The sequence below is a fragment of the Salvelinus alpinus genome, chromosome 14 (assembly GCF_045679555.1).
Source record: "Salvelinus alpinus chromosome 14, SLU_Salpinus.1, whole genome shotgun sequence".
Taxonomy (NCBI): Eukaryota; Metazoa; Chordata; class Actinopteri; order Salmoniformes; family Salmonidae; genus Salvelinus; species Salvelinus alpinus.
The window spans coordinates 44,561,458-44,586,300 of NC_092099.1; the positions used below are offsets into that span (position 1 = coordinate 44,561,458).

The window sequence follows — 24,843 nt, forward strand, 5'->3', positions numbered from 1 at the left end:
ACGATTAACGCAAATCCGACCATCGCCCCTGGTGAGATAAAACTGCGACTCGTCAGTGAAGAGCACTTTTTGCCAGTCCTGTCTAGTCCAGCGACGGTGGGTTTGTGCCCATAGGCAACGTCGTTGCCGTAGATGTCTGGTGAGGACCTGCCTTACAACAGGCCTACAAGCCCTCAGTCCAACCTCTCTCAGCCTATTGCGCACAGTCTGAGCACTGATGGAGGGATTGTGCGTTCCTGATGTAACTCGGGCAGTTGTTGTTGCCATCATGTACCTGTTATTAAAGGGGGTAAAAGGGATCTGTTTAAGTCATAAGTAAAGGGCCCATCTTAAAGAGTACAATTACCCTTTAAAAAAGAGGATGGTGTGATTGACTGAGACAGTCACCCCCAGGACAACACATAACTGTTTTCAAACATTTGTTATGTGGTCTCCTGAGGTGTAAAGGTTGTAAACACTTGTTGACCCTTCATATGGATATGCCGAGAAGTCTTTTGGAAGGCCAGAGGTTCGACAGGTTAAAAAAAATGGTGGTACAAGCACACACACAGAGACATATACAACCCCTTGTATTTGTCTGAGAAAAAAAAAAATTCTGTTTGTTTCCCTGCTTGTAACCTAACGCCCTGCAACACACACACACACACACACACACACACACACACACACACACACACACACACACACACACACACACACACACACACACACACACACACACACACACACACACACACACACACACACACACACACAGAGAGCCTTATATTACATTTCAAAACCCTTTATTTCTTCAAAAATGTTAGTACCAACATTTAAACATAACACTATTATTAAAAGTGCACTACGCTATACCTCTGTTTTTTACTAAACCTTTATATATATATATACATATACATATTATTATCACACATTACTACAAAATATATATATATTAAAATGTATAATTATTTTTAATTGTTGGAAAGACAGATATTTTAAAACCTCTCTAGGCTAGGGAGCGGTATTTTCACGTCCGGATGAAAAGCGTGCCCAAAGTAAACTGCCTGCTACTCAGGCCCAGAAGCTAGGATATGCATATAATCAGTAGATTTGGATAGACAACACTCTGAAGTTTCTAAACTGTTTGAATGATGTCTGTGAGTATAACAGAACTGATTTGGCAGGCGAAACCCAGAGGACAAACCACCAGGAATGTCTTTTTTTGAGGTCACTCTCTTTTCAATTAACATTCAATGGGAATCTAGATTTCTAAGGCACTTGCTTGCACTTCCACTGGATGTCAACAGTCTTTAGAAATTGATTGATGTTTTTCCTTTGTGTAATGAAGAGTGTCGAGTCTAGTGTAATGTTGTGGTTGGGGCGCGTGACCTAAAAGCTCGCTCCACTTTTATCCGCTATTGAACGCAGTTTATCCCGTCTTAAATTTTATCGATTATTTCTGTTAAAAAATACCTAAAGTTGTATTCGGAAAGTTGTTTGAAATGTTTGGACAAAGATTACAGGTAACTTATTAGATATTTTGTAGTCATGTTGCGCGAGTTGGAACCAGTGTTTTTCTGGATCAAATGTGCCAAATAAATGGACATTTTGGAGATATAACGACGGAATTAATCGAACAAAGGGACAATTTGTGATGTTTATGGGACATATTGGAGTGCCAACAAAAGAAGATCTTCAAAGGTAAGGCATGAATTATATAGTTAATTCTGAGTTTTGTGTCGCGCCTGGCAGGATGAAATATGATTGTCTGTGTTTGTTAGATGGGGTGCGATACTCAGTTAATAGTATGGTTTGCTTTCGCCGTGAAGCCATTTTGAAATCTGACACAGAGGCTGGATTAACAAGAAATGCATATTTAATCCTATGTATAACCCTTGTATCTTTCATCAATGTTTATGATGAGTATTTCTATAATTTGATTTGGCTCTCTGCAATTTCACCGGATGTTATTTGAGACAATGCATTACTGAACATAACGCGCCAATTTAAACTGAGGTTTTTGGAAATAAAGAGGGACTTTATTGAACAAAACTAACGATTTATTGTGTAACACGGACTCCTGGGAGTGCCACCAGATGAAAGATCATTGTCAGGCCCTGACCGTAGAGAGCTTTTAATGTCTCTATTTTGGTTTGGCCAGGGTGTGATTTGGGTGGGCATTCTATGTTCTTTTTTCTATGTTTTGTATTTCTTTGTCTTGGCCGGGTATGGTTCTCAATCAGGGACAGCTGTCTATCGTTGTCTCTGATTGGGAACCATACTTAGGTAGCTTTTTTCCGAATGGTTATTGTGGGTAGTTATTTTCTGTTTAGTGTTTTGCACCTTACAGGACTGTTTCGGTTTCATTTATTCTCTTGATATTTTGTTATAGTGTTCTGTTCTAATAAAATAAGCATGAACACTTACCACGCTGCACTTTGGTCAGACTACTCTTCTTCAGACGACGAAAATCGTTACAGAACTAACCACCAACAACGGAACAAGCAGCGTGGTATGGAGGAGCAGAGGGTTCAGGACTCCTGGACATGGGAGGAGATATTGGACGGTAAGGGACCCTGGAGACAGGCTGGGGAATATCGCCGCCCGAAAAAGGAGCTGGAGGCAGCTAAAGCTGAGAGGCGGCGATATGAGGCAAGGCACTGCAGCAGGCACGAGAGGCAGGGGGAGATTGGCGGAGTCAAGCGATAGACCTGAGCCAACTCCCTGTGCTTACCGGAAGCAGCGGGGTACTGGTCAGGGACCGTGTTATGCGGTAAAGCGCACGGTGTCTCCAGTGCCCGCTCATAGCCCGGAGCGCTATATGCCAGCCGCCCGCAAGTGCCATGCGAGAGTGGGCATCCAGCCAGGGCGGATTGTGCCAGCTCAGCGCGCTTGGTCTCCGGTGCGCCGTTTCGGCCCAGGGTATCCTGCGCCGGCTCTGCGTACTGTGTCTCTGGGGTGCTGGGAAAGTTATGTTCGTGCTATGCCTGCGCTCCGCCCGTGCCGGGCTAAAGTGGGCATTGAGCCAAATGGAGAGGTGCGAGTGGTAAGCACCAGATCTCCAGTGCTCGCCCATAGCCCGGTTCGACCTGTGCCTGCACTCTGGAGGGGCCAGGCTAAAGTGGGCATTCAGCCTGGAGGAGTTGTGCCAAGGCTGTGCACCAGGGCTCCAGTGCTCTCCCACAGCCCGGTTAATCCGGTGCCTCCTCTAAGCACCAGGCCTTCTGCTAGCGTCTGACAAATCCCAGAGAGGTTTTAATGTCTTAGAAAAGAAGGCCCTTGGGAAGGGTTCTCTCTCTGTCTTTCTCTGCTTGTAACTCCACAGCTTGTAACCTGGCACCACCCATGCAACCAGGCCTTACACATACCACAAGGGGGGGGGGGGCAGTGATTTCATTCATTGAAGGTAAATCATAATACACCTAGAATTGGTCTAGGAGACATGTTTTCTGTAGTTTTCTGTGGTTTATCTGTGTTAGACTTGTCATCGGACACTCACTAAACCCTAAACCTCAACTTTATATTGTAATAAATAATGTGGAAATTGAGCAAGTTGAGATGACTAAACTGCTTGGAGTAACACTAGATTGTAAACTGTCATGGTCAAAACATATTCATACAACACTAGCTAAGATGGGGAGAAGTCTGTCCATAAAAAAGAGATGCTCTGCCTTATTAACAACACCATCAACAAGGCAGATCCTACAGGCCCTAGTTTTGTCACACCTGGACTACTGTTCAGTCATGTGGTCAGGTGCCACAAAAAAGGACTTAGGAACATTGCAATTGGTTCAGAAGAGGGCAGCACGGCTGGCCCTCGGATGTACACAGAGAGCTAATATTAATAATATACATGTCAATCTCTCCTGGCTGAAATTGGAGAAGAGATTGACTTCATCACTACTTTTATTTATGAGAGGCATTGGCATTGTTATGCTGGTGAATGAGGACCCAAAAGCGACGTAATAGTAACAGAGTCTTTATTCCAGTATCAAACAAACAATGATTCTCCTGGATATATCAAAGGTAAATCCAAAACAGGAAACTGAAATCCTCTCGTCAGTAGAGAGGAACGACAGGAGACGCGACCACAGACTGCAGGTCGCTTCAGGAAGGCACAGGCCGTAGCTGACATAGACACCTGCTCACACGCAGCATCTGAAGAAGGCAAAAACACGACAGGGCGGAACAAGGACCCAGGAACAGAAAACATCAAACAAGAATCCGACCAGGACAGAAGCGGAAAACAGAGGGAGAAATAGGGACTCTAATCAGAGGGCAAAATAGGGGACAGGTGTGAAAGAGTAAATGAGGTCGTTAGGAGAATGAGAAACAGCTGGGAGCAGGAACGGAACGATAGAGAGAGAGAGCGGGAGAGGGAGAGAGGGAGGAGGAGAGAGAGAGAGAGAAAGAGGGAAAGAACCTAATAAGACCAGCAGAGGGAAGCACAGGGACAAGACATGATCAAAGACAAAACATGACAGTACCCCCCCACTCACCGAGCGCCTCCTGGCGCACTCGAGGAGGAACCCTGGCGGCAACGAAGGAAATCATCAATCAACGAACGGTCCAGCACGTCCCGAGATGGAACCCAACTCCTCTCCTCAGGACCGTAACCCTCCCAATCCACTAAGTACTGGTGACCACGTCCCCGAGAACGCATGTCCATGATCTTCCGTACCTTGTAAATAGGAGCGCCCTCGACAAGGACGGGGGGGGGGGGAGGGAAGACGAACGGGGGCGCGAAGAAAAGGCTTGACACAAGAGACATGGAAGACAGGGTGGACGCGACGAAGATGTTGCGGAAGAAGCAGTCGCACAGCGACAGGATTGACGACCTGAGAGACACGGAACGGACCAATGAACCGCGGAGTCAACTTGCGAGAAGCTGTCGTAAGGGGAAGGTTACGAGTGGAAAGCCACACTCTCTGACCGCGACAATACCTAGGACTCTTAATCCTACGTTTATTGGCGGCTCTCACAGTCTGCGCCCTGTAACGGCAAAGTGCAGACCTGACCCTCCTCCAGGTGCGCTCACAACGTTGGACAAAAGCCTGAGCGGAGGGAACGCTGGACTCGGCGAGCTGGGACGAGAACAGAGGAGGCTGGTACCCAAGACTACTCTGAAACGGAGATAGACCGGTAGCAGACGAAGGAAGCGAGTTGTGAGCGTACTCAGCCCAGGGGAGCTGTTCTGCCCAAGACGCAGGGTTTCGAAACGAAAGGCTGCGTAATATGCGACCAATCGACTGATTGGCCCTTTCTGCTTGACCGTTAGACTGGGGATGAAACCCGGAAGAGAGACTGACGGAAGCACCAATCAAACGACAGAACTCCCTCCAAAACTGTGACGTGAATTGCGGACCTCTGTCTGAAACGGCGTCTAACGGGAGGCCATGAATTCTGAACACATTCTCAATGATGATTTGTGCCGTCTCCTTAGCGGAAGGAAGCTTAGCGAGGGGAATGAAATGTGCCGCCTTAGAGAACCTATCGATAACCGTAAGAATCACAGTCTTCCCCGCAGACGAAGGCAGACCGGTAATAAAGTCTAAGGCGATGTGAGACCATGGTCGAGAAGGAATGGGAAGCGGTCTGAGACGACCGGCAGGAGGAGAGTTACCTGACTTAGTCTGCGCGCAGTCCGAACAAGCAGCCACGAAACGGCGCGTGTCCCGCTCCTGAGTAGGCCACCAAAACCGCTGGCGAATAGAAGCAAGCGTACCCCGAACGCCGGGGTGGCCAGCTAACTTGGCAGAATGAGCCCACTGAAGAACAGCCAGACGAGTAGATACAGGAACGAACAGAAGGTTACTAGGACAAGCGCGCGGCGACGCAGTGTGAGTGAGTGCTTGCTTTACCTGTCTCTCAATTCCCCAGACAGTCAACCCGACAACACGCCCTTCAGGGAGAATCCCCTCGGGGTCGGTAGAAGCCACAGGAGAACTAAAGAGACGGGATAAGGCATCAGGCTTGGTGTTCTTATTTCCCGGGCGATAGGAAATCACGAACTCGAAACGAGCGAAAAACAACGCCCAACGAGCTTGACGTGCATTAAGTCGTTTGGCAGAACGAATGTACTCAAGGTTCTTATGGTCAGTCCAAACGACAAAAGGGACGGTCGCCCCCTCCAACCACTGTCGCCATTCGCCTATGGCTAAGCGGATGGCGAGCAGTTCGCGGTTACCCACATCATAGTTGCGTTCCGATGGCGACAGGCGATGAGAAAAGTAAGCGCAAGGATGGACCTTATCGTCAGACTGGAAGCGCTGGGACAGAATGGCTCCCACGCCCACCTCTGAAGCGTCAACCTCGACAATGAATTGTTTAGTGACGTCAGGAGTAACAAGGATAGGGGCGGATGTAAAACGCTTCTTGAGGAGATCAAAAGCTCCCTGGGCGGAACCGGACCACTTAAAGCAAGTCTTGACAGAAGTCAGAGCTGTGAGAGGAGCAGCCACTTGACCGAAATTACGAATGAAACGCCGATAGAAATTAGCGAAACCGAGAAAGCGCTGTAACTCGACACGTGACTTAGGAACGGGCCACTCGCTGACAGCCTGGACCTTAGCGGGATCCATCTGAATGCCTTCAGCGGAAATAACAGAACCGAGAAATGTGACAGAGGAGACATGAAAGGCGCACTTCTCAGCCTTCACGTAGAGACAATTCTCTAAAAGGCGCTGGAGTACACGTCGAACGTGCTGAACATGAATCTCGAGTGACGGTGAAAAAATCAGGATATCGTCAAGGTAAACGAAAACAAAGATGTTCAGCATGTCTCTCAGTACATCATTAACTAATGCCTGAAAGACAGCTGGAGCATTAGCGAGACCGAACGGCAGAACCCGGTATTCAAAATGCCCTAACGGAGTGTTAAACGCCGTTTTCCACTCGTCCCCCTCTCTGATGCGTACGAGATGGTAAGCGTTACGAAGGTCCAACTTAGTAAAGAACCTGGCTCCCTGCAGAATCTCGAAGGCTGACGACATAAGGGGAAGCGGATAACGATTCTTAACCGTTATGTCATTCAGCCCTCGATAATCCACGCAGGGGCGCAGAGTACCGTCCTTCTTCTTAACAAAGAAAAACCCCGCTCCGGCGGGAGAGGAAGAAGGCACCACGGTACCGGCGTCGAGAGAAACAGACAGATAATCCTCGAGAGCCTTACGTTCGGGAGCCGACAGAGAGTATAGTCTACCCCGAGGGGGAGTGGTCCCCGGAAGGAGATCAATACAACAATCATACGACCGGTGAGGAGGAAGAGAGTTGGCTCTGGACCGACTGAAGACCGTGCGTAGATCCTGATATTCCTCCGGCACTCCTGTCAAATCACCAGGTTCCTCCTGAGTAGAGGGGACAGAAGAAACAGGAGGGATAGCAGACATTAAACACTTCACATGACAAGAAACGTTCCAGGATAGGATAGAATTACTAGACCAATTAATAGAAGGATTATGACATACTAGCCAGGGATGACCCAAAACAACAGGTGTAAAAGGTGAACGAAAAATCAAAAAGGAAATGGTCTCACTGTGGTTACCAGATACTGTGAGGGTTAAAGGTAGTGTCTCACATCTGATACTGGGGAGAGGACTACCATCTAAGGCGAACATGGGCGTGGGCTTCCCTAACTGTCTGAGAGGAATGTCATGCTTCCGAGCCCATGCTTCGTCCATAAAACAACCCTCAGCCCCAGAGTCTATCAAGGCACTGCAGGAAGCAGCCGAACCGGTCCAGCGTAGATGGACCGACAAGGTAGTACAGGATCTTGATGGAGAGACCTGAGTAGTAGCGCTCACCAGTAACCCTCCGCTTACTGATGAGCTCTGGCCTTTTACTGGACATGACATGACAAAATGTCCAGCAGAACCGCAATAGAGGCAAAGGCGGTTGGTGATTCTCCGTTCCCTCTCCTTAGTCGAGATGCGAATACCTCCCAGCAGCATGGGCTCAGTCTCTGAGCCGATGGGAGGAGATGGTTGAGATGCGGAGAGGGGAAACACCGTTAACGCGAGCTCTCTTCCACGAGCTCGGTGACGAAGATCTACCCGTCGTTCTATGCGGATGGCGAGTGCAATCAAAGAGTCCACGCTGGAAGGAACCTCCCGGGAGAGAATCTCATCCTTAACCTCAGCGTGGAGTCCCTCCAGAAAACGAGCGAGCAACGCCGGCTCGTTCCAGTCACTGGATGCAGCAAGAGTGCGAAACTCTATAGAGTAATCCGTTATGGATCGATCACCTTGACATAGGGAAGCCAGGGCCCTGGAAGCCTCCTTCCCAAAAACTGAACGATCAAAAACCCGTATCATCTCCTCCTTAAAGTTCTGATAAACGTTAGAACACTCAGCCCTTGCCTCCCAGATAGCTGTGCCCCACTCCCGAGCCCGACCAGTAAGGAGTGATATGACGTAAGCGATCCGAGCTCTCTCTCCTGAGTATGTGTTGGGCTGGAGAGAGAACACAATATCACACTGGGTGAGAAAGGAGCGACACTCAGTGGGCTGCCCAGAGTAACATGGTGGGTTATTAACCCTAGGCTCCGGAGACTCGGAAGACCAGGAAGTAGCTGGTGGCACGAGACGAAGACTCTGAAACTGTCCTGAGAGATCGGAGACATGAGCGGCCAGGGTCTCAACGGCATGACGAGCAGCAGACAATTCCTGCTCGTGTCTGCCGAGCATTGCTCCCTGGATCTCGACGGCAGTGTTGCGAGAATCCGTAGTCGCTGGGTCCATTCGTGGTCGGATTCTTCTGTTATGCTGGTGAATGAGGACCCAAAAGCGACGTAATAGTAACAGAGTCTTTATTCCAGTATCAAACAAACAATGATTCTCCTGGATATATCAAAGGTAAATCCAAAACAGGAAACTGAAATCCTCTCGTCAGTAGAGAGGAACGACAGGAGACGCGACCACAGACTGCAGGTCGCTTCAGGAAGGCACAGGCCGTAGCTGACATAGACACCTGCTCACACGCAGCATCTGAAGAAGGCAAAAACACGACAGGGCGGAACAAGGACCCAGGAACAGCAAACATCAAACAAGAATCCGACCAGGACAGAAGCGGAAAACAGAGGGAAAAATAGGGACTCTAATCAGAGGGCAAAATAGGGGACAGGTGTGAAAGAGTAAATGAGGTCGTTAGGAGAATGAGAAACAGCTGGGAGCAGGAACGGAACGATAGAGAGAGAGAGCGGGAGAGGGAGAGAGGGAGGAGGAGAGAGAGAGAGAGAAAGAGGGAAAGAACCTAATAAGACCAGCAGAGGGAAGCACAGGGACAAGACATGATCAAAGACAAAACATGACAGGCATGTTGAATGCACCGAGCTGTCTGTCTAAACTACTGGCACACAGCTCGGACACCCATGCACACCCCACAAGACATGCCACAAGAGGTCTCTTCACAATCCCCAAGTCCAGAATAGGCTATGGGAGGCGCACAGTACTACATAGAGCCATGACTACATGGAACTCTATTCCACATCAAGAAACTGATGCGAGCAGTAAAATTAGCTTTAAAAAACAGATAAAAAAAACACCTTATGGAACAGCGGGGACTGTGAAGCAACACAAACATTGGCACAGACACATGCATACACACACATAACATTCGCACTATACACACATGTACACACACACACACGATTACATACAGTACGTTATACATACACATGGATTTAGTACTGTAGATATGTGGTTGGGGTCTGAGGGTACACAGTGTGTTCTGAAATCTATGAATGTATTGTAATGTTTTAAAATTGTATAAACTGCCTTAATTTTGCTGGAACCCAGGAAGAGTAACTGCTGCTGCGGCAGCAGCTAATGGGGATCCATAATAAATACAAATAGGACAAGTCTAACAGTTACTTATACTCAGGCTTAAACTCAGGCAGACCTACCTGGAAAATACTTTTTCATTTCATAAGCTCCCTAAACAGTAGCTCCATAAGTTCACAACAGAAAATGTCATAACTCTTTCAAATGTTCAAACACATTCCACAGTTCAACAAGGTCACTACACACCATTCACCACGAAGCTTTAGTGCAAACACAGGTTTTACCCAAAACAGCTGCACTATCAGGTTACATAAGCACTCACTCCTTAGCATGAGAACATCCGGACAGGATGTACATAAATGGGCATAACCACGTGACACATAAAATAGGTCATCAATCACTTTCGGACACAAACCGTCTACTATAATTCTTCTGGCCTCTATAGTTAATGTTGGAAAAGTCTTGATTAGTCTGGGGAACCCAGAATAAAATCATGCATGAGTGCTGGCCTCTGAGAGAAAACTCTTGACAAACCTCCTTCCCAGAGACGCCACCTCAGTTTCAAAAGTGGTGTGAGAAAAATGTGTAAATATCTTTTCCGTGGTCTGGAGTTTTTCCTGATCTCATGTCCTGGTCAGGTAAAACTCTGGGTCATCTGGGTCCTATTCACAGGCTATGATAGGGTCCAACATAAAGTTTTCCTCCCTGACCGGGCCTTTTGGCCAAAAATCTACTGTCCCGAATAGAATTTCTATTGGCCCGACATAGTGTAGTTTTTAAATGCATTGGGTTCATGCAGGATCTATAGGTTGGCATTGTTTCTGTCTATATTCCGCTATTAATAGGTTATATTTGGTTATTGTGATGTATTAAAAAAGCAGTGTAATATAATTTAACAATGTAAGTCATTACTCTATTGTTTAGAATTGTATTAATTACATTCATTTTGTTTCTAAAGTATGTTATTTTGTTAAGATGTTATTTACATGTCAACATAGGATTCTGACCAGGTCATAGCACCATCTCTGCTGCTTCTCTGGTTTGAGATTATATTATTACTTGTATTGATAAGAATAAACACTGTGCGGCCCTTTTCATTGACGTGTCTAAGGCTTTTGACACTGTGGATCACTTGTTACTCATTCAGAGGCTTTGTAGCTGGTTTGAAAATGATTTAATGGACAGAACGCAATGTGTATTTACTGATGGTGTTCAATCAGGTTTTCTGGAAACAACAAAGGGTGTCCCACAAGGATCGATTCTTGGTCCAGTTCTTTTCACTATTTACATGAATAATATTGGTTTAACTTGTACCTGCCCTTGTATACCGATGACACGGTTGTGTATGATATTTCCCCCACGGTTGACCAGGCTCTTTCAGAGCTACAGTCTGCATTTGTTGCTTTCCAGAAAATCTTTGTTGATCTGAAATTGTTACTTAATGCAGATAAAACCAAGTGTACAGTATGTTGTTTTCCAAAACACTTAAAAATGTGGATGGTGCCCACATTGATCATGGTCCAGCTTTTTCATATCTGGGCATCAGGATAAACAAAAAGCATACAGAGATCCTAGATCCATGTGAATGGCATCCAAGTTCTCCTCCAAGGACACGTTTCAGATACTGTAGATACCAAACATGGATATTACTGTAACATACATCTCAATAGTCATTCATCTGGGTACTGTAACAGAGAGACATTTTGTCCTCTTGACAGTAGAAGGGAGGACTGGCCCCAACAAGTGTCTTTGCATTTTGGGCCATTTGCCATGTGGCATAAAGCACACATTTGATTGCAGGGCTTACGACATCTTAAACTAAGATATCAGGTTCACAAGAGGTCAATCAATCAAATTTTATTTCATAAAGCCCTTTTAACATCAGCAGTTGTCACAAAGTGCTTTACAGATACCCATTCCTAAAACCCCAAAGAGCAAGCAATGCAGAGGCAGAAGCACAGTGGCTAGGAAAAAGTCCCAAGAAGGCAGAAACCTAGGAAGAAACCTAGAGAGGATCCAGGTTCATGCGGCCATGAATGCCAGATAGATTTTCAAGACGTTAAAACTTTCATAGATTACCAGCAGGGAGAGATAAAAACAGCAATGGCTGTAGAGGACAAACACTTCAAAGCTTCAAAATTCAATATCAGTTAGCTTTTCACAGGTTCAAAGTGGATCACAAGAGTGTACAGAGTGGTTCACAAACATGTGATCTATTGTTGCGCTTCCCCATTAACGCATGCATCTTTCTTTTATGTTTCTCAGCCTGCCGCTTGCAGTCATTCAGCAGAGCCTTCTGATTCTGGGTATTGGCGTCCCTTTCCAATTGATTATTCTTCTTTATCTCCTCGATCTCTTGCCTCATCAGCTCAGCCTTCTCCTTATGGCCCATCTCCAGGAGATCTTTCTGCTCCTGCATCCTGCGGTCCAGGGTCCTGTTGAACTCCTGCTGCTGTTGCTTCCTCTCCTTCTCCATCTTCTCTTCCATCTCTTTCAAGTACTTCTCCTGGCCCCTGCCCATGTTCTCAATTTTGCGCTCCATCTCTGCCTGTTGCTCCTTGGATGCTGCTTTCTCCTGCTCCAGCTCAGCTGTTTTCTTCTTATCAGCTGGAAGAGCCAAGGAGAGAGAGAAATAAGTAGGAAAACTGGACAACTCATTATCTCATACAGATTCACACACATTAAAACCCTCTAGAGTCTATTGGCACAACAGTGTGTCAATCTAAGTAACATAATAAAAAAAATCCCATTAAAATCTGCCAGTTAAAGCTAGAGATATGTATTTTTGCATCGGCTGCGTCTCAATCCATCACATCCACCTATGTCACCGATCCGCATCAGAAGGTGGAAAGGGGCAGAGCTACTGCGCTGTTTGTCAGACCAGGAGACATCCCGCAAATCGTTCTTCTTATAAAAACATCTGTAGCATCCGAACGGTTTGGCCTAAAAACGAATATGATCACTCTATAAAAAGGGGAGACTCTCACGAACACGATGGTGTTCTTCATTTTCCTCTACCACAAGTGTCACGGGCTCGTCTAAAGGTAACCCACCACCTCGTCTAAAGGTAACCCACGGACTCGTCTAAATGTAACCCACGGGCTCATCTAAATGTAACCCACAGGCTCGTCTAAAGGTAACCCACGGGCTCGTCTAAAGGTAACCCACGGGCTCGTCTAAATGTAACCCACGGGCTTGTCTAAATGTAACCTACGGGCTCGTCTAAAGGTAACACACGGGCTCGTCTAAATGTAACCCACGGGCTCGTCTAAAGGTAATCCACGGGCTCGTCTAAAGGTAACCCACGGGCTCGTGTAAAGGTAACCCACGGGCTCGTCTAAAGGTAACCCACAGGCTCGTCTAAAGGTAACCCACAGGCTCGTCTAAATGTAACCCACGGGCTCGTCTAAAGGTAACCCACAGGCTCGTCTAAATGTAACCCACGGGCTCGTCTAAAGGTAACCCACGGGCTCGTCTAAAGGTAAGAATCTAACAGAAAATGTGTCCTTGAGCGAGGTGATCATTGCTAGACCAAGTAAAATCATTTTGATGAGCGTTATTTTGTAAAGCAAACTGATCACCACTGGAAATCACCTACAACAGCACAGCTTGCATGTACAGCTATGCAGTTTGAAGAGGGGAGCTTTGCAGTGGTAGTCTGGTTCATAGCTAGGGCCTGGTGTATTCCCCTTGTATTTTAAAGAGCAACTGCCCGTAAAAAAATGACCTCTCATTTAGAAAATAGCTTATGTGGCATTGATATGAGTAAAACATTTATTCTACTATCAAGATTTTCTACAAAGGCCTGCCGAGTGGCGCAGCAGTCTAAGGCACTTCATCGCAGTTCTAGACGCATCACTACAGATCCAAGGCTGTGTCGCAGCCGACCGCCACAGGGAGACCCATGAGGGGGCGCACAATTGGCCCAGTGTCATCCGGGTTAGGGGAGGGTTTGGCCGGCTGGGATCTCCTTTTCCCATCACGCTCTAGCAACTACTTGTGGAGGGCTGGGGGCATGCACGCTGACTTCGGTCACCAGTTGTACTGTGTTTCCTCCGAAACATTGGTGCGGCTGGCTTCCGGGTTAAGAGAGCAGTGTGTCAAGAAGCAGTGTAGATGTTTTGGGGGACGTATGGCTCTCGACCTTCACCTCTCCCAGGTCCGTAGGGGAGTTGCAGCGATGGGACAAGACTGTAACTACTAATTGGATATCACGAAATTGGTTATTCAATTTGGTTATTATTGTGGAGTAACTACAATGTTGTTGATCCATCCTCAGTTTTCTCCTATCACAGCCGGCGCCGACCGAGATGGCCGCCTCGCTTTGCGTTCCTTGGAAAATATGCAGTATTTTGTTTTTTTATGTGTTATTCCTTACATTGGTACCCCAGGTAATCTTAGGTTTCATTACATACAGTCGGGAGGAACTACTGAATATAAGAGCAACGTCAACTCACCATCGTTACAACCAGGAATATGACTTTCCCGAAACGGATCCAGTGTTTTGCCTTCCACCCAATACAATGGATCTGATCCCAGCCGGCGACCCTATGCGACGCCGTAAAAGGGGCAAACGTAGCGGTCTCCTGGTCAGGCTTCGGAGACGGGCACATCGCGCTCCACTCCCTAGCATACTACTCGCCAATTTTTTATTTTTTTTTATTTATTTTACCGTTATTTTACCAGGTAAGTTGACTGAGAACACGTTCTCATTTGCAGCAACGACCTGGGGAATAGTTACAGGGGAGAGGAGGGGGATGAATGAGCCAATTATAAACTGGGGATTATTAGGTGACCATGATGGTTTGAGGGCCAGATTGGGAATTTAGCCAGGACACCGGGGTTAACACCCCTACTCTTACGATAAGTGCCATGGGATCTTTAATGACCTCAGAGAGTCAGGACACCCGTTTAACGTCCCATCCGAAAGACGGCACCCTACACAGGGCAGTGTCCCCAATCACTGCCCTGGGGCATTGGGATCTTTGTTTAGACCAGAGGAAAGAGTGCCTCCTACTGGCCCTCCAACACCACTTCCAGCAGCATCTGGTCTCCCATCCAGGGACTGACCAGGACCGACCCTGCTTAGCTTCAGAAGCAAGCCAACAGTGGTATGCAGGGTGGTATGCTGCTGGTCTCTTGTCCAGTGTCCAGTCTCTTGACAATAAGGTTGATGAAATCCGAGCAAGGGTAACATTCCAGAGAGACATCAGAGATTGTAACGTTCTCTGCTTCACGGAAACATGGCTAACTCAAGAGACGCTAACGGAGTCGGTGCAGCCAGCTGGTTTCTTCACGCATCGCGCCGACAGAAACATACATCTTTCTGGTAAGAAGAGGGGCGGGGGTGTATGCCTTATGATTAACGAGACGTGGTGTGATCATAACAACATACAGGAACTCAAGTCATTCTGTTCACCTGATCTAGAATTCCTCACAATCAAATGTCGACCGCATTATCTACCAAGGGAATTCTCTTCGATTATAATCACAGCCGTATATATTCCCCCCCAAGCAGACACATCGATGGCCCTGAACAAACTTTATCTGACTCTTTGTAAACTGGAAACCACACACCCTGAGGCTGCATTCATCGTAGCTGGGGATTTTAACAAGGCTAATCTGAAAACAAAACTCCCTACATTCTATCAGCCTATCGATTGTGCTACCAGGGCTGGTAAAACCTTGGATCATTGTTATACTAACTTCCGCGACACATATAAGGCCCTAGCCCGCCCTCCTTTCGGAAAAGCTGACCACGACTCCATTTTGTTGCTTCCAGCCTACAAACAGAAACTAAAACAACAAGCTCCCTCGCTCAGGTCTGTTCAACGCTGGTCCGACCAATCTGATTGCACGCTTCAAGACTGCTTCGATCACGCGGATTGGAAAATGTTCCGCATTGCGTCCAACAACAATATTGACGAATACGCCAATTCGGTGAGCGAGTTCATTAGAAAGTGCATTGACGATGTCGTACCCACAGCAACGATTAAAACATTCCCAAACCAGAAACCGTGGATTGACAGCAGCATTCGCGTGAAACTGAAAGCGCGAACCACTGCTTTTAACCAGGGCAAGGTGACCGGAAACATGACCGAATACAAACAGTGTAGCTATTCTCTCCGCAAGGCAATCAAACAAGCTAAGTCCCAGTATAGAGACAAAATAGAGTCGCAATTCAACAGCTCAGACACAAGAGGTATGTGGCAGGGTCTACAGTCAATCACGGATTACAAAAAGAAAACCAGCCCCGTCGCGGACCAGGATGTCTTGCTCCCAGAAAGGCTAAATAACTTTTTTGCTCGCTTTGAGGACAATACAGTGCCACTGACACGGCCCGCTACCAAAACCTGCGGGCTCTCCTTCACTGCAGCCGAGGTGAGTAAAACATTTAAACGTTTTAACCCTCGCAAGGCTGCAGGCCCAGACGGCATTCCCAGCCGCGTCCTCAGAGCATGCGCAGACCAGCTGGCTGGTGTGTTTACGGACATATTCATTCAATCCTTATCCCAGTCTGCTGTTCCCACATGCTTCAAGAGGGCCACCATTGTTCCTGTTCCCAAGAAAGCTAAGGTAACTGAGCTAAACGACTACCGCCCCGTAGCACTCACTTCCGTCATCATGAAGTGCTTTGAGAGACTAGTCAAGGACCATATCACCTCCACCCTACCGGACACCCTAGACCCACTCCAATTTGCTTACCGACCCAATAGGTCCACAGACGACGCAATCGCAACCACACTGCACACTGCCCTAACCCATCTGGACAAGAGGAATACCTATGTGAGAATGCTGTTCATCGACTACAGCTCAGCATTTAACACCATAGTACCCTCCAAACTCGTCATCAAGCTCGAGACCCTGGGTCTCGACCCCGCCCTGTGCAACTGGGTCCTGGACTTCCTGACGGGCCGCCCCCAGGTGGTGAGGGTAGGTAACAACATCTCCACCCCGCTGATCCTCAACACTGGGGCCCCACAAGGGTGCGTTCTGAGCCCTCTCCTGTACTCCCTGTTCACCCACGACTGCGTGGCCATGCAACGCCTCCAACTCAATCATCAAGTTTGCAGATGACACTACAGTGGTAGGCTTGATTACCAACAACGGCGAGACGGCCTACAGGGAGGAGGTGAGGGCCCTCGGAGTGTGGTGTCAGGAAAATAACCTCACACTCAACGTCAACAAAACAAAGGAGATGATTGTGGACTTCAGGAAACAGCAGAGGGAGCACCCCCCTATCCACATCGACGGGACAGTAGTAGAGAAGGTGGACAGTTTTAAGTTCCTCGGTGTACACATCACGGACAAACTGAATTGGTCCACCCACACAGACAGCGTTGTGAAGAAGGCGCAGCAGCGCCTCTTCAACCTCAGGAGGCTGAAGAAATTTGGCTTGTCACCAAAAGCACTCACAAACTTCTACAGATGCACAACCGAGAGCATCCTGTCGGGCTGTATCACCGCCTGGTACGGCAACTGCTCCGCCCACAACCGTAAGGCTCTCCAGAGGGTAGTGAGGTCTGCACAACGCATCACCGGGGGCAAACTACCTGCCCTCCAGGGACACCTACACCACCCGATGTCACAGGAAGGCCATAAAGATCATCAAGGACAACAACCACCCAAGCCACTGCCTGTTCACCCCGCTATCATCCAGAAGGCGAGGTCAGTACAGGTGCATCAAAACAGGGACCGAGAGACTGAAAAACAGCTTCTATCTCAAGGCCATCAGACTGTTAAACAGCAACCACTAACATTTAGCGGCCGCTGCCAACATACTGACTCAACTCCAGCCACTTTAATAATGGGAATTGATGGAAATTATGTAAAAATGTACCACTAGCCACTTTAAACAATGCCACTTAATATAATGTTTACATACCCTACATTACTCATCTCATATGTATATGTATATACTGTACTCTATATCATCTACTGCATCTTGCCATCTTTATGTAATACATGTATCACTAGCCACTTTAAACTATGCCACTTTATGTTTACATACCCTACATTACTCATCTCATATGTATATACTGTACTCTATACCATCTACTGCATCTTGCCTATGCCGTTCTGTACCATCACTCATTCATATATCTTTATGTACATATTCTTTATCCCTTTACACTTGTGTGTATAAGATAGTAGTTGTGGAATTGTCAAGTTAGATTACTTGTTGGTTATTACTGCATTGTCGGAACTAGAAGCACAAGCATTTCGCTACACTCGCATTAACATCTGCTAACCATGTGTATGTGACAAATAAAATTTGATTTGATTTTATTTGAAAAACTGGGTGAATTGATTCACCATCCAAAGTGTAATTTAATAACTTTACCATGGTCAAACGGATATTCAAATTCTGCCAATAGGTGCCGTATTTTTCAAAATGTTGGAAAACCTCCCTGGTCTTTGTGGTTGAATCTGTTTTTTGAAATTCACTGTTCGACTGAGGGACCTTATAAATCATTCAAAAATCAAGTTAAACACTATTATTTAGGCTTGCCATAACAAAGGGTTGTATACTTACTGACTCAAGACATTTTAGCTTGTAATGTTTAATTAATTCGTATCCCATGTTAAAACCAGAATTCAACATTGACAATGTGGGGTATTGTGTGTAGCCAGTGACAAAATATCTGAATTTAATCCATTTTAAATTCAGGCTGAAACACAGCAAAATGTGGAAAAAGTCAAGTATGCAATACAATCCAATTTGTATATATTTTGTTATTTTTACTCCATAATACTTAGAAGTTGTCATTTTGGGCGGGGCCTGGCATTAAGGCGAGGCCACCGGTCTTGTTTGCATCTTCTGAACATTAACCTACAACAGTAGATTTATTATTTTATAATTGGAAGTAAAAAAGATTGAGGTGTGGCTTACCTTGGATTTTTTTCTCATTTTCAGTCAGTTTTTTGTCAGCGTGCAGGATGGCGTTGGACTCTGCACTCTTTCCCTTCAGGAACTGCTCCAGAACCTCCTCAGCCTGCAGAAAACATGCCTTATAGGTTGTTGCATTGATTTTCATTCAAACCGTAACCAGGTGACTGAAATTAGTTGAAAATTGGTCATTACTGACTAATGATGGATGTTTTTGATTCTCGAATACACTATGTTGTTGCTGTTGTTTGCTTTCTAGCTCTTACCCTGACTCCTTTGTTGGGCTCGGCCCGGTACTGTGCCACTATGTTGTCATGGTGATTGCAGTAAAGCTCATAGCCTCCTGGTGTGGCGTACCTCCCCTCCTTCATCTCCTGATCCATCGGAGCAGACAGATTCTCCAGAAGGGCCTTGCACTTCTTCTCTGAGGCATCCTTGTTTTGTTTGAAAAGGTCGGCGGAGTGGTTGCTAATGGCCCCCTGAAAGATTTATTGGGAATTTTCAGATGCAGGTGCGTAGAATAAGATAAAAGATCAGACAATTATATAAAGACTATTCTAGAAAAGGTTTATTACAGCATGCTAACATTGAGAATACAGTATACACCACATGAGAAACACAGCAGCTGTAAGTCAACCTCGATACAATAACACCTTGTAGATCAGAATGTTCTCTAAGAAGCAACATTTTAAAGCATACAAGGTCAGGTTGACCTTCAGCTGACGCTAGCTTCAGACATGTGAACCCCGGTATGCATTGTGCATTGTGTGTACCAGGCACAGATCTCAAATGATGACTCTTACCACAAGAGCTTTCAAGAACTCCCCATTTTCGTCTTTGAAGGATCGCTTCATGAATGCCTGTGTGGCCTGAGTCTCTGAGCGAAGGTGGTTCTCTGACAGCTGATTGATGTCCACCGGGAATAAGACCTTCACATCCTCCATTCCCTTCTGGTACACCGCCAGGCCCTCATCCACAGCAGCCTGGTTCTCAATTTTAGCCATGGCCAACACAGCATTCTCCAGACAGGGCACATTGCCTTTGGCTATGGTATCCACATAGGTGGTGACCAGGTGCCCCAGCACTGCAATCAGACAGATGGGAGGAAAAATATGAATGTATATATTTAGTGGTACAATAAAATGTGGAATCAATATGTATCCATTTTCATATACTGTACTGTAGGTAGATATCTGACTCACTCTCTCCAGTCAATGTGTGTCCCCCTATAACAGTCTTCGTACGGCTCTCCTGGAAAATGAAGCGGCAGAAAGTATCTGCCACCTCTCTGAAGCTTTCAGAAAGCTCAGCCTCGTCCATGGAGTCCAGTCGTTTCATGTTGTCAGGAGTTGTAGGGGAGGGGAACACAAAACACTTGCGTGAGGGGAAGAAGTTCCGGATGCACTCTCGCGGGAGGTTGTAGTCATTGATCTTTTTACCAGTACCTGAAAGATAACATTGGCATTACTGGATTTTATAGTACATGCAGATCTTGGGGTGTCCCAATAATACCTCCTTTCTCCTCCAACCTATCAGAGCTCTTGAATCATGAACTGACATGTTGTCAACCCAATCAAAGGATCAGAGAATGAATTTATTACGGAAAAATTAAAACCTCTTATGAATCCGCCACTTTTTTTTCAATTTTCACATAAAATGACATACCCAAATCTAACTGCCTGTAGCTCTGGCCCTGAAGCAAGGATATGCATATTATTGGTACCATTTGAAAGGAAACACTTTGAAGTTCGTGGAAATGTGAAAGAAATGTAGGAGAATATAACACAATAGATCTGTCAAAAGATAATACAAAGAAAAACCAACCGTTGTTTTGTATCTTTGAAATGCAGGAGAAAGGCAATAATATATTATTCCAGCCCAGGTGGAATTTAGAATTTGGCCACTAGATGGCAGCAGTGTATGTGTAAAGTTTTAGACTGATCCAATGAACCATTGCATTTCTGTTCAAAATGTTGTATCAAGACTGCCCAAATGTGCCTAATATGTTTATTAATAACTTTTCATGTTCAAAATAGTGCACTCTCCTCAAACAATAGCATGGTATTATTTCACTGTAATAGCTACTGTAAATTGGACAATGCAGTTAGAGTAACAAGAATTTAAGCTTTCTGCCAATATCAGAAATGACTATGTCCTGGGAAATGGTGTTTGTTACTTACAACCTCATGCTAATCACATTAGCCTACATTAGCTCAACCATACCCTGGAAGGGACATCGATCCTAAAGAAGTTGCTAGCTAGCTCTGCAGTAAATAAAGTGTGGTGAGTAGTTAACTCAGAGAGAAAGACAATAGTTTAACAGTTTTTTACAAATTAATTTCTTTAAAAAATGAAGGAGAAGCGAGGGAGTGCTATATTTTGTTGTATTTTTTCCACTTTCACTTAGCTAGCAAATGTAGCTAGCTTGTTCAGCTTACTCAAACAGCTGGCTAAAACAGAGAGGGATGCTATGTTACCTAGCTTGTCTATCCAACACTGGAACTCTTCCAAGGTAAGCTTTTGGTTTTATTGATTTATTGCCACTGGGTTCCGCTGGATTAACTGCTAAACTGCTTGCTGACTGTTAACTGTAACGTTACTGCATTAATGTAGCGGGTTTAGTAACACCTTACTTCTGTTAGCTGTGTTGACTATGATGTTAGCTAATATGGTGATAATGATGTAGACTGTGTGTAGAGGTTTGCGGTTATGATATGAAAGTTTGGCTTGTTTTTTTTTTTTTGCCTGGTCACAGACAGCTGATGTGTTGCGCACTGAAGTCTACAAGCAAAGGGAAAAGGTGAGAGGAGGAGAGCGTGAAGAGGCGAGAAGGCATATGAGTAAAATGATCATGCTGTTTGTATGTAGCTGCTATGAAAGTGAACAGTGCATGGGATCAGGGGTGTACTAATTCCGAAAAACACTTCTTAAATGGAAGCAAACAGAAGGAAACGGGGATTGTCAAATAAAAAGTAGCGTTTAAAACTGCTGGACTAATGACATCATAAATAACACCGTAGATCAGCTAGATGAAGACAATAGTGTGCAAGGCGGTATTGAATGTGTCACTGTCTGTCACATTGATTACAAAAAAAATTCTCACGACCTGTGCACCTACAGTTGAAGTCGGAGGTTTACATACACCTGAGCCAAATACATTTAAACTCAGTTTTTCACAATTCTTGACATTTTTTCCTAGTAAAAAAAAGTCTTAGGCCAGTTAGGATCACCACTTTATTTTAAGAATGTGAAATGTCAGAATAATAGTAGAGAGAATGATTTATTTCAGCTTTATTTCTTTCATCACATTCCCGTGGGTCAGAAGTTAACATACACTCAATTCGTTTGTTGCTAGCATTGCCTTTACATTGTTTAACTTGGGTCAAACAATTCGAGGAAGCCTTCCACAAGCTTCCCAAAATAAGTTGGGTGAATTTTGGCCCATTCCTCCTGACAGAGCCGGTGTAACTCAGTCAGGTTTGTAGGTCTCCTTGCTTGCACACGCTTTTTCAGTTCTGCCAACAAATTTTCTATGGGATTGAGGTCAGGGCTTTGTGATGGCCACTCCAATACCTTGACTTTGTTGTCCTTAAGCCATTTTGCCACATGCTTGGGGTCAATGTCCATTTGGAAGATCCATTTGTGACCAAGCTTTAACTTCCTGGCTGATGTCTTGAGATGTTGCTTCAAAATATCCACATAAATGTCCTTCCACATAATGCCATCTATTTTGTGAAGGGCAGCAGTCCCTCCTGCAGCAAAGCAGCTGCTACCCCCGTGCTTCACGGTTGGGATGGTGTTCTTCGGTTTGCAAGCCTTTCCCCTTTTCCTCCAAACATAACGATGGTCATTATGGCCAAACAGTTCTATTTTTGTTTCATCAGACCAGAGAACATTTCTCAAAAAAGTATGATCTTTGTCCCCATGTGCAGTTGAAAACCATAGTCTGGCTTTTTTATGGCAGTTTTGAAGCAGTGGCTTCTTCCTTGCTGAGCGGCCTTTCAGATTATGTCGATATAGGACTCGTTTTATTGTGGATATAGATACTTTTGTACCTGTTTCCTCCAGCATCTTCACAAGGTCCTTTGCTGTTGTTCTGGGAAATGATTTGCACTTTTCGCACCAAAGTATGTTCATCGCTAGGAGACAGAACGTGTCTCCTTCCTGAGCGGTATGATGGCTGTGTGGTCCCATGGTGTTTATACTTGCATACTATTGTTTGTACAGATGATCTTGGTACCTTCAGGCGTTTGGAAATTGCTCCCAAGGATGAACCAGACTTGTGGAGGTCTATAATTTTTCTGAGGACTTGGCTGATTTCTTTGCATTTTCCCATGATGTCAAGCAAAGAGGCACTGAGTTTGAAGGTAGGCCTTGAAATTCATCCACAGGTACACCTCCAATTGACGCAAATGTTGTAAATTAGCCTATCAGAAGCTTCTAAAGCCATGACATCATTTTCTGGAATTTTCCAAGCTGTTTAAAGGCACAGTCAACTTAGTGTATGTAAACTTCTGACCCACTGGAGTTGTGAAACAGTGAATTATAAGAGAAAAAAATCTGTCTGTATTACTTGTGTCATGCACGAAGTAGATGTCCAAACTGACTTGCCAAAACTATAGTTTGTTAACAAGAAATTTGTGGAGTGGTTAAAAAACGAGTTTGAATGACTCCAACCTAAGTGTATGTAAGCTTCCAACTTCAATTGTACATTGTACACTTTCATTCGAAAGGCTAGGTTGTAGCAACCTCATGATAGGTGTAGGGAAAATGTTTGTATCATGTAGTAGCCTAAACCTATCAAGTTACATTGAACTGGTAAATGGAATATGAATGACAGTCATCCAATATGCTGTAATAGAAATAAGGTCCTATGATCTTCTATGTAGAAGAACCCCTTACAGTATTATAGACACTATGTCCTAGGATTTACTATGATCTTCTATGTAGAAGAACCCCTTACAGTATTATAGACACCATGTCCTGGGATTTCCTATGGTCTTCTATGTAGAAGAACCACTTACGGTATTATAGACACTATGACCTGGGATTTACTTTGATCTTCTATGTAGAAGAACCCCTTACAGTATTATAGACACTATGTCCTGGGATTCCTATGATCTTCTATGTAGAAGATCTACATAGATTTTTGTGTAGCGTTCATCTGTGTGTTTGTGAGTCTCTCAGCTTTTCATATTGGGGTCATAATAGCCTGTACCTCAAACTGTTCGGACATTACAGACATTTTTTTGTGAAGAGAACCATCTTCGGGATCAGCCCTTGTCACACAAACTCCACTCTATCTCAGCCCCCATTAATGACACAGGTTAATGGTTGGTATCTGCGGATGCAGAAGGAATAGACAAATACGATGCAAAAAATACGTATGTAGCTCAAACACACAATGTTAAAAAGGGGCTGAAGGTAATAAATCACGCCGGTGTGATTGTGGGACTCAAAGCGAGTCCCTACCCGCTCCCCCACCTGGCTCCTGTGCGCTCTGTTGCCAGTTAGGATGAGGCTACTTGAAGAGACAGGGCAGCCAGATTCAGTGGGTACCCCCGCTGCCTGTGTCTGCCTTGGTCAAGCACCGTTTCCCTCTCTTCCCAGACATGTCGATGAACGGTTCGGTCCCACCACAGTAAACCATTTCCTACTTGGCCTTTCAAGACTGGACTAGCTAAACAAGCACTGCACATAACAATCTATTCCTACCTGCCCACGGTGGAGTTTCTGTCGGTAGCTCACTTGATAAGAATACATAGCGTAAAGTCACTTGGTTATTCTAAATAGACTACTTCGGTCAAAGATGCTAGCTAGCCTATCTTGCCAGAGCCCCTATTTGCTTCACGCAGGTTGTATAGTCTCATTATACCACTATTTATGTTATGTATGTTGGAAGCTTGTCTATGTTTAATGTTCCCCCTTTGTTACCCCACGTTCCACGGTGTCAACGGGGTTCAGGGGCTATATCAGGGGCTATATCAAGCTCTCCAGAATGAGAGTGAGAAGTTGGGTAATTGTCCACAAGGGGGCGCCCCTCCCCCAAAGGCGGCTCATTACTGAGATTCATTGCTGATCCCTGCCTGTATCTCACTGGTCTCTGGTGTCTAGTTATACAGGTTATGGGCTCTATAGGTGATTAGTTGCTGGTAGTGGAGTTGAGGGAACGAGCAGGATTGGACACGACCA

The 24,843-nt window shown here is 45.5% G+C and overlaps 1 protein-coding gene across 1 annotated transcript; it reads right to left on the reverse strand.

Annotated features, from left to right (window-relative positions):
- Nucleotides 1–11,603: 11,603 nt before the first annotated feature.
- LOC139538942 (guanylate-binding protein 1-like) lies at nucleotides 11,604–20,120 on the reverse strand. The gene is made up of 5 exons (XM_071341529.1): nucleotides 19,854–20,120; nucleotides 19,455–19,735; nucleotides 18,918–19,130; nucleotides 18,655–18,757; nucleotides 11,604–12,368 (listed from the first exon to the last, which is right to left on the reverse strand). Exons 1-5 carry the CDS (start codon nucleotides 19,987–19,989, stop codon nucleotides 11,938–11,940), a joined length of 1,164 nt encoding a protein of 387 aa, XP_071197630.1. The 5' UTR covers nucleotides 19,990–20,120; the 3' UTR covers nucleotides 11,604–11,937.
- Nucleotides 20,121–24,843: the final 4,723 nt, after the last annotated feature.

Bases quoted from the DNA above. Each gene is read 5' to 3' on its own strand.
- LOC139538942 (XM_071341529.1), bottom strand. From the start codon at position 19,989: ATGAAACGACTGGACTCCATGGACGAGGCTGAGCTTTCTGAAAGCTTC. The intron at 19,736-19,853 runs GTGAGTCAGATA...GTCTGATTGCAG, and splicing joins ACACACATTGACTGGAGAGA to TGCTGGGGCACCTGGTCACC. The intron at 19,131-19,454 runs GTAAGAGTCATC...TAAATCTTTCAG, and splicing joins AGTTCTTGAAAGCTCTTGTG to GGGGCCATTAGCAACCACTC.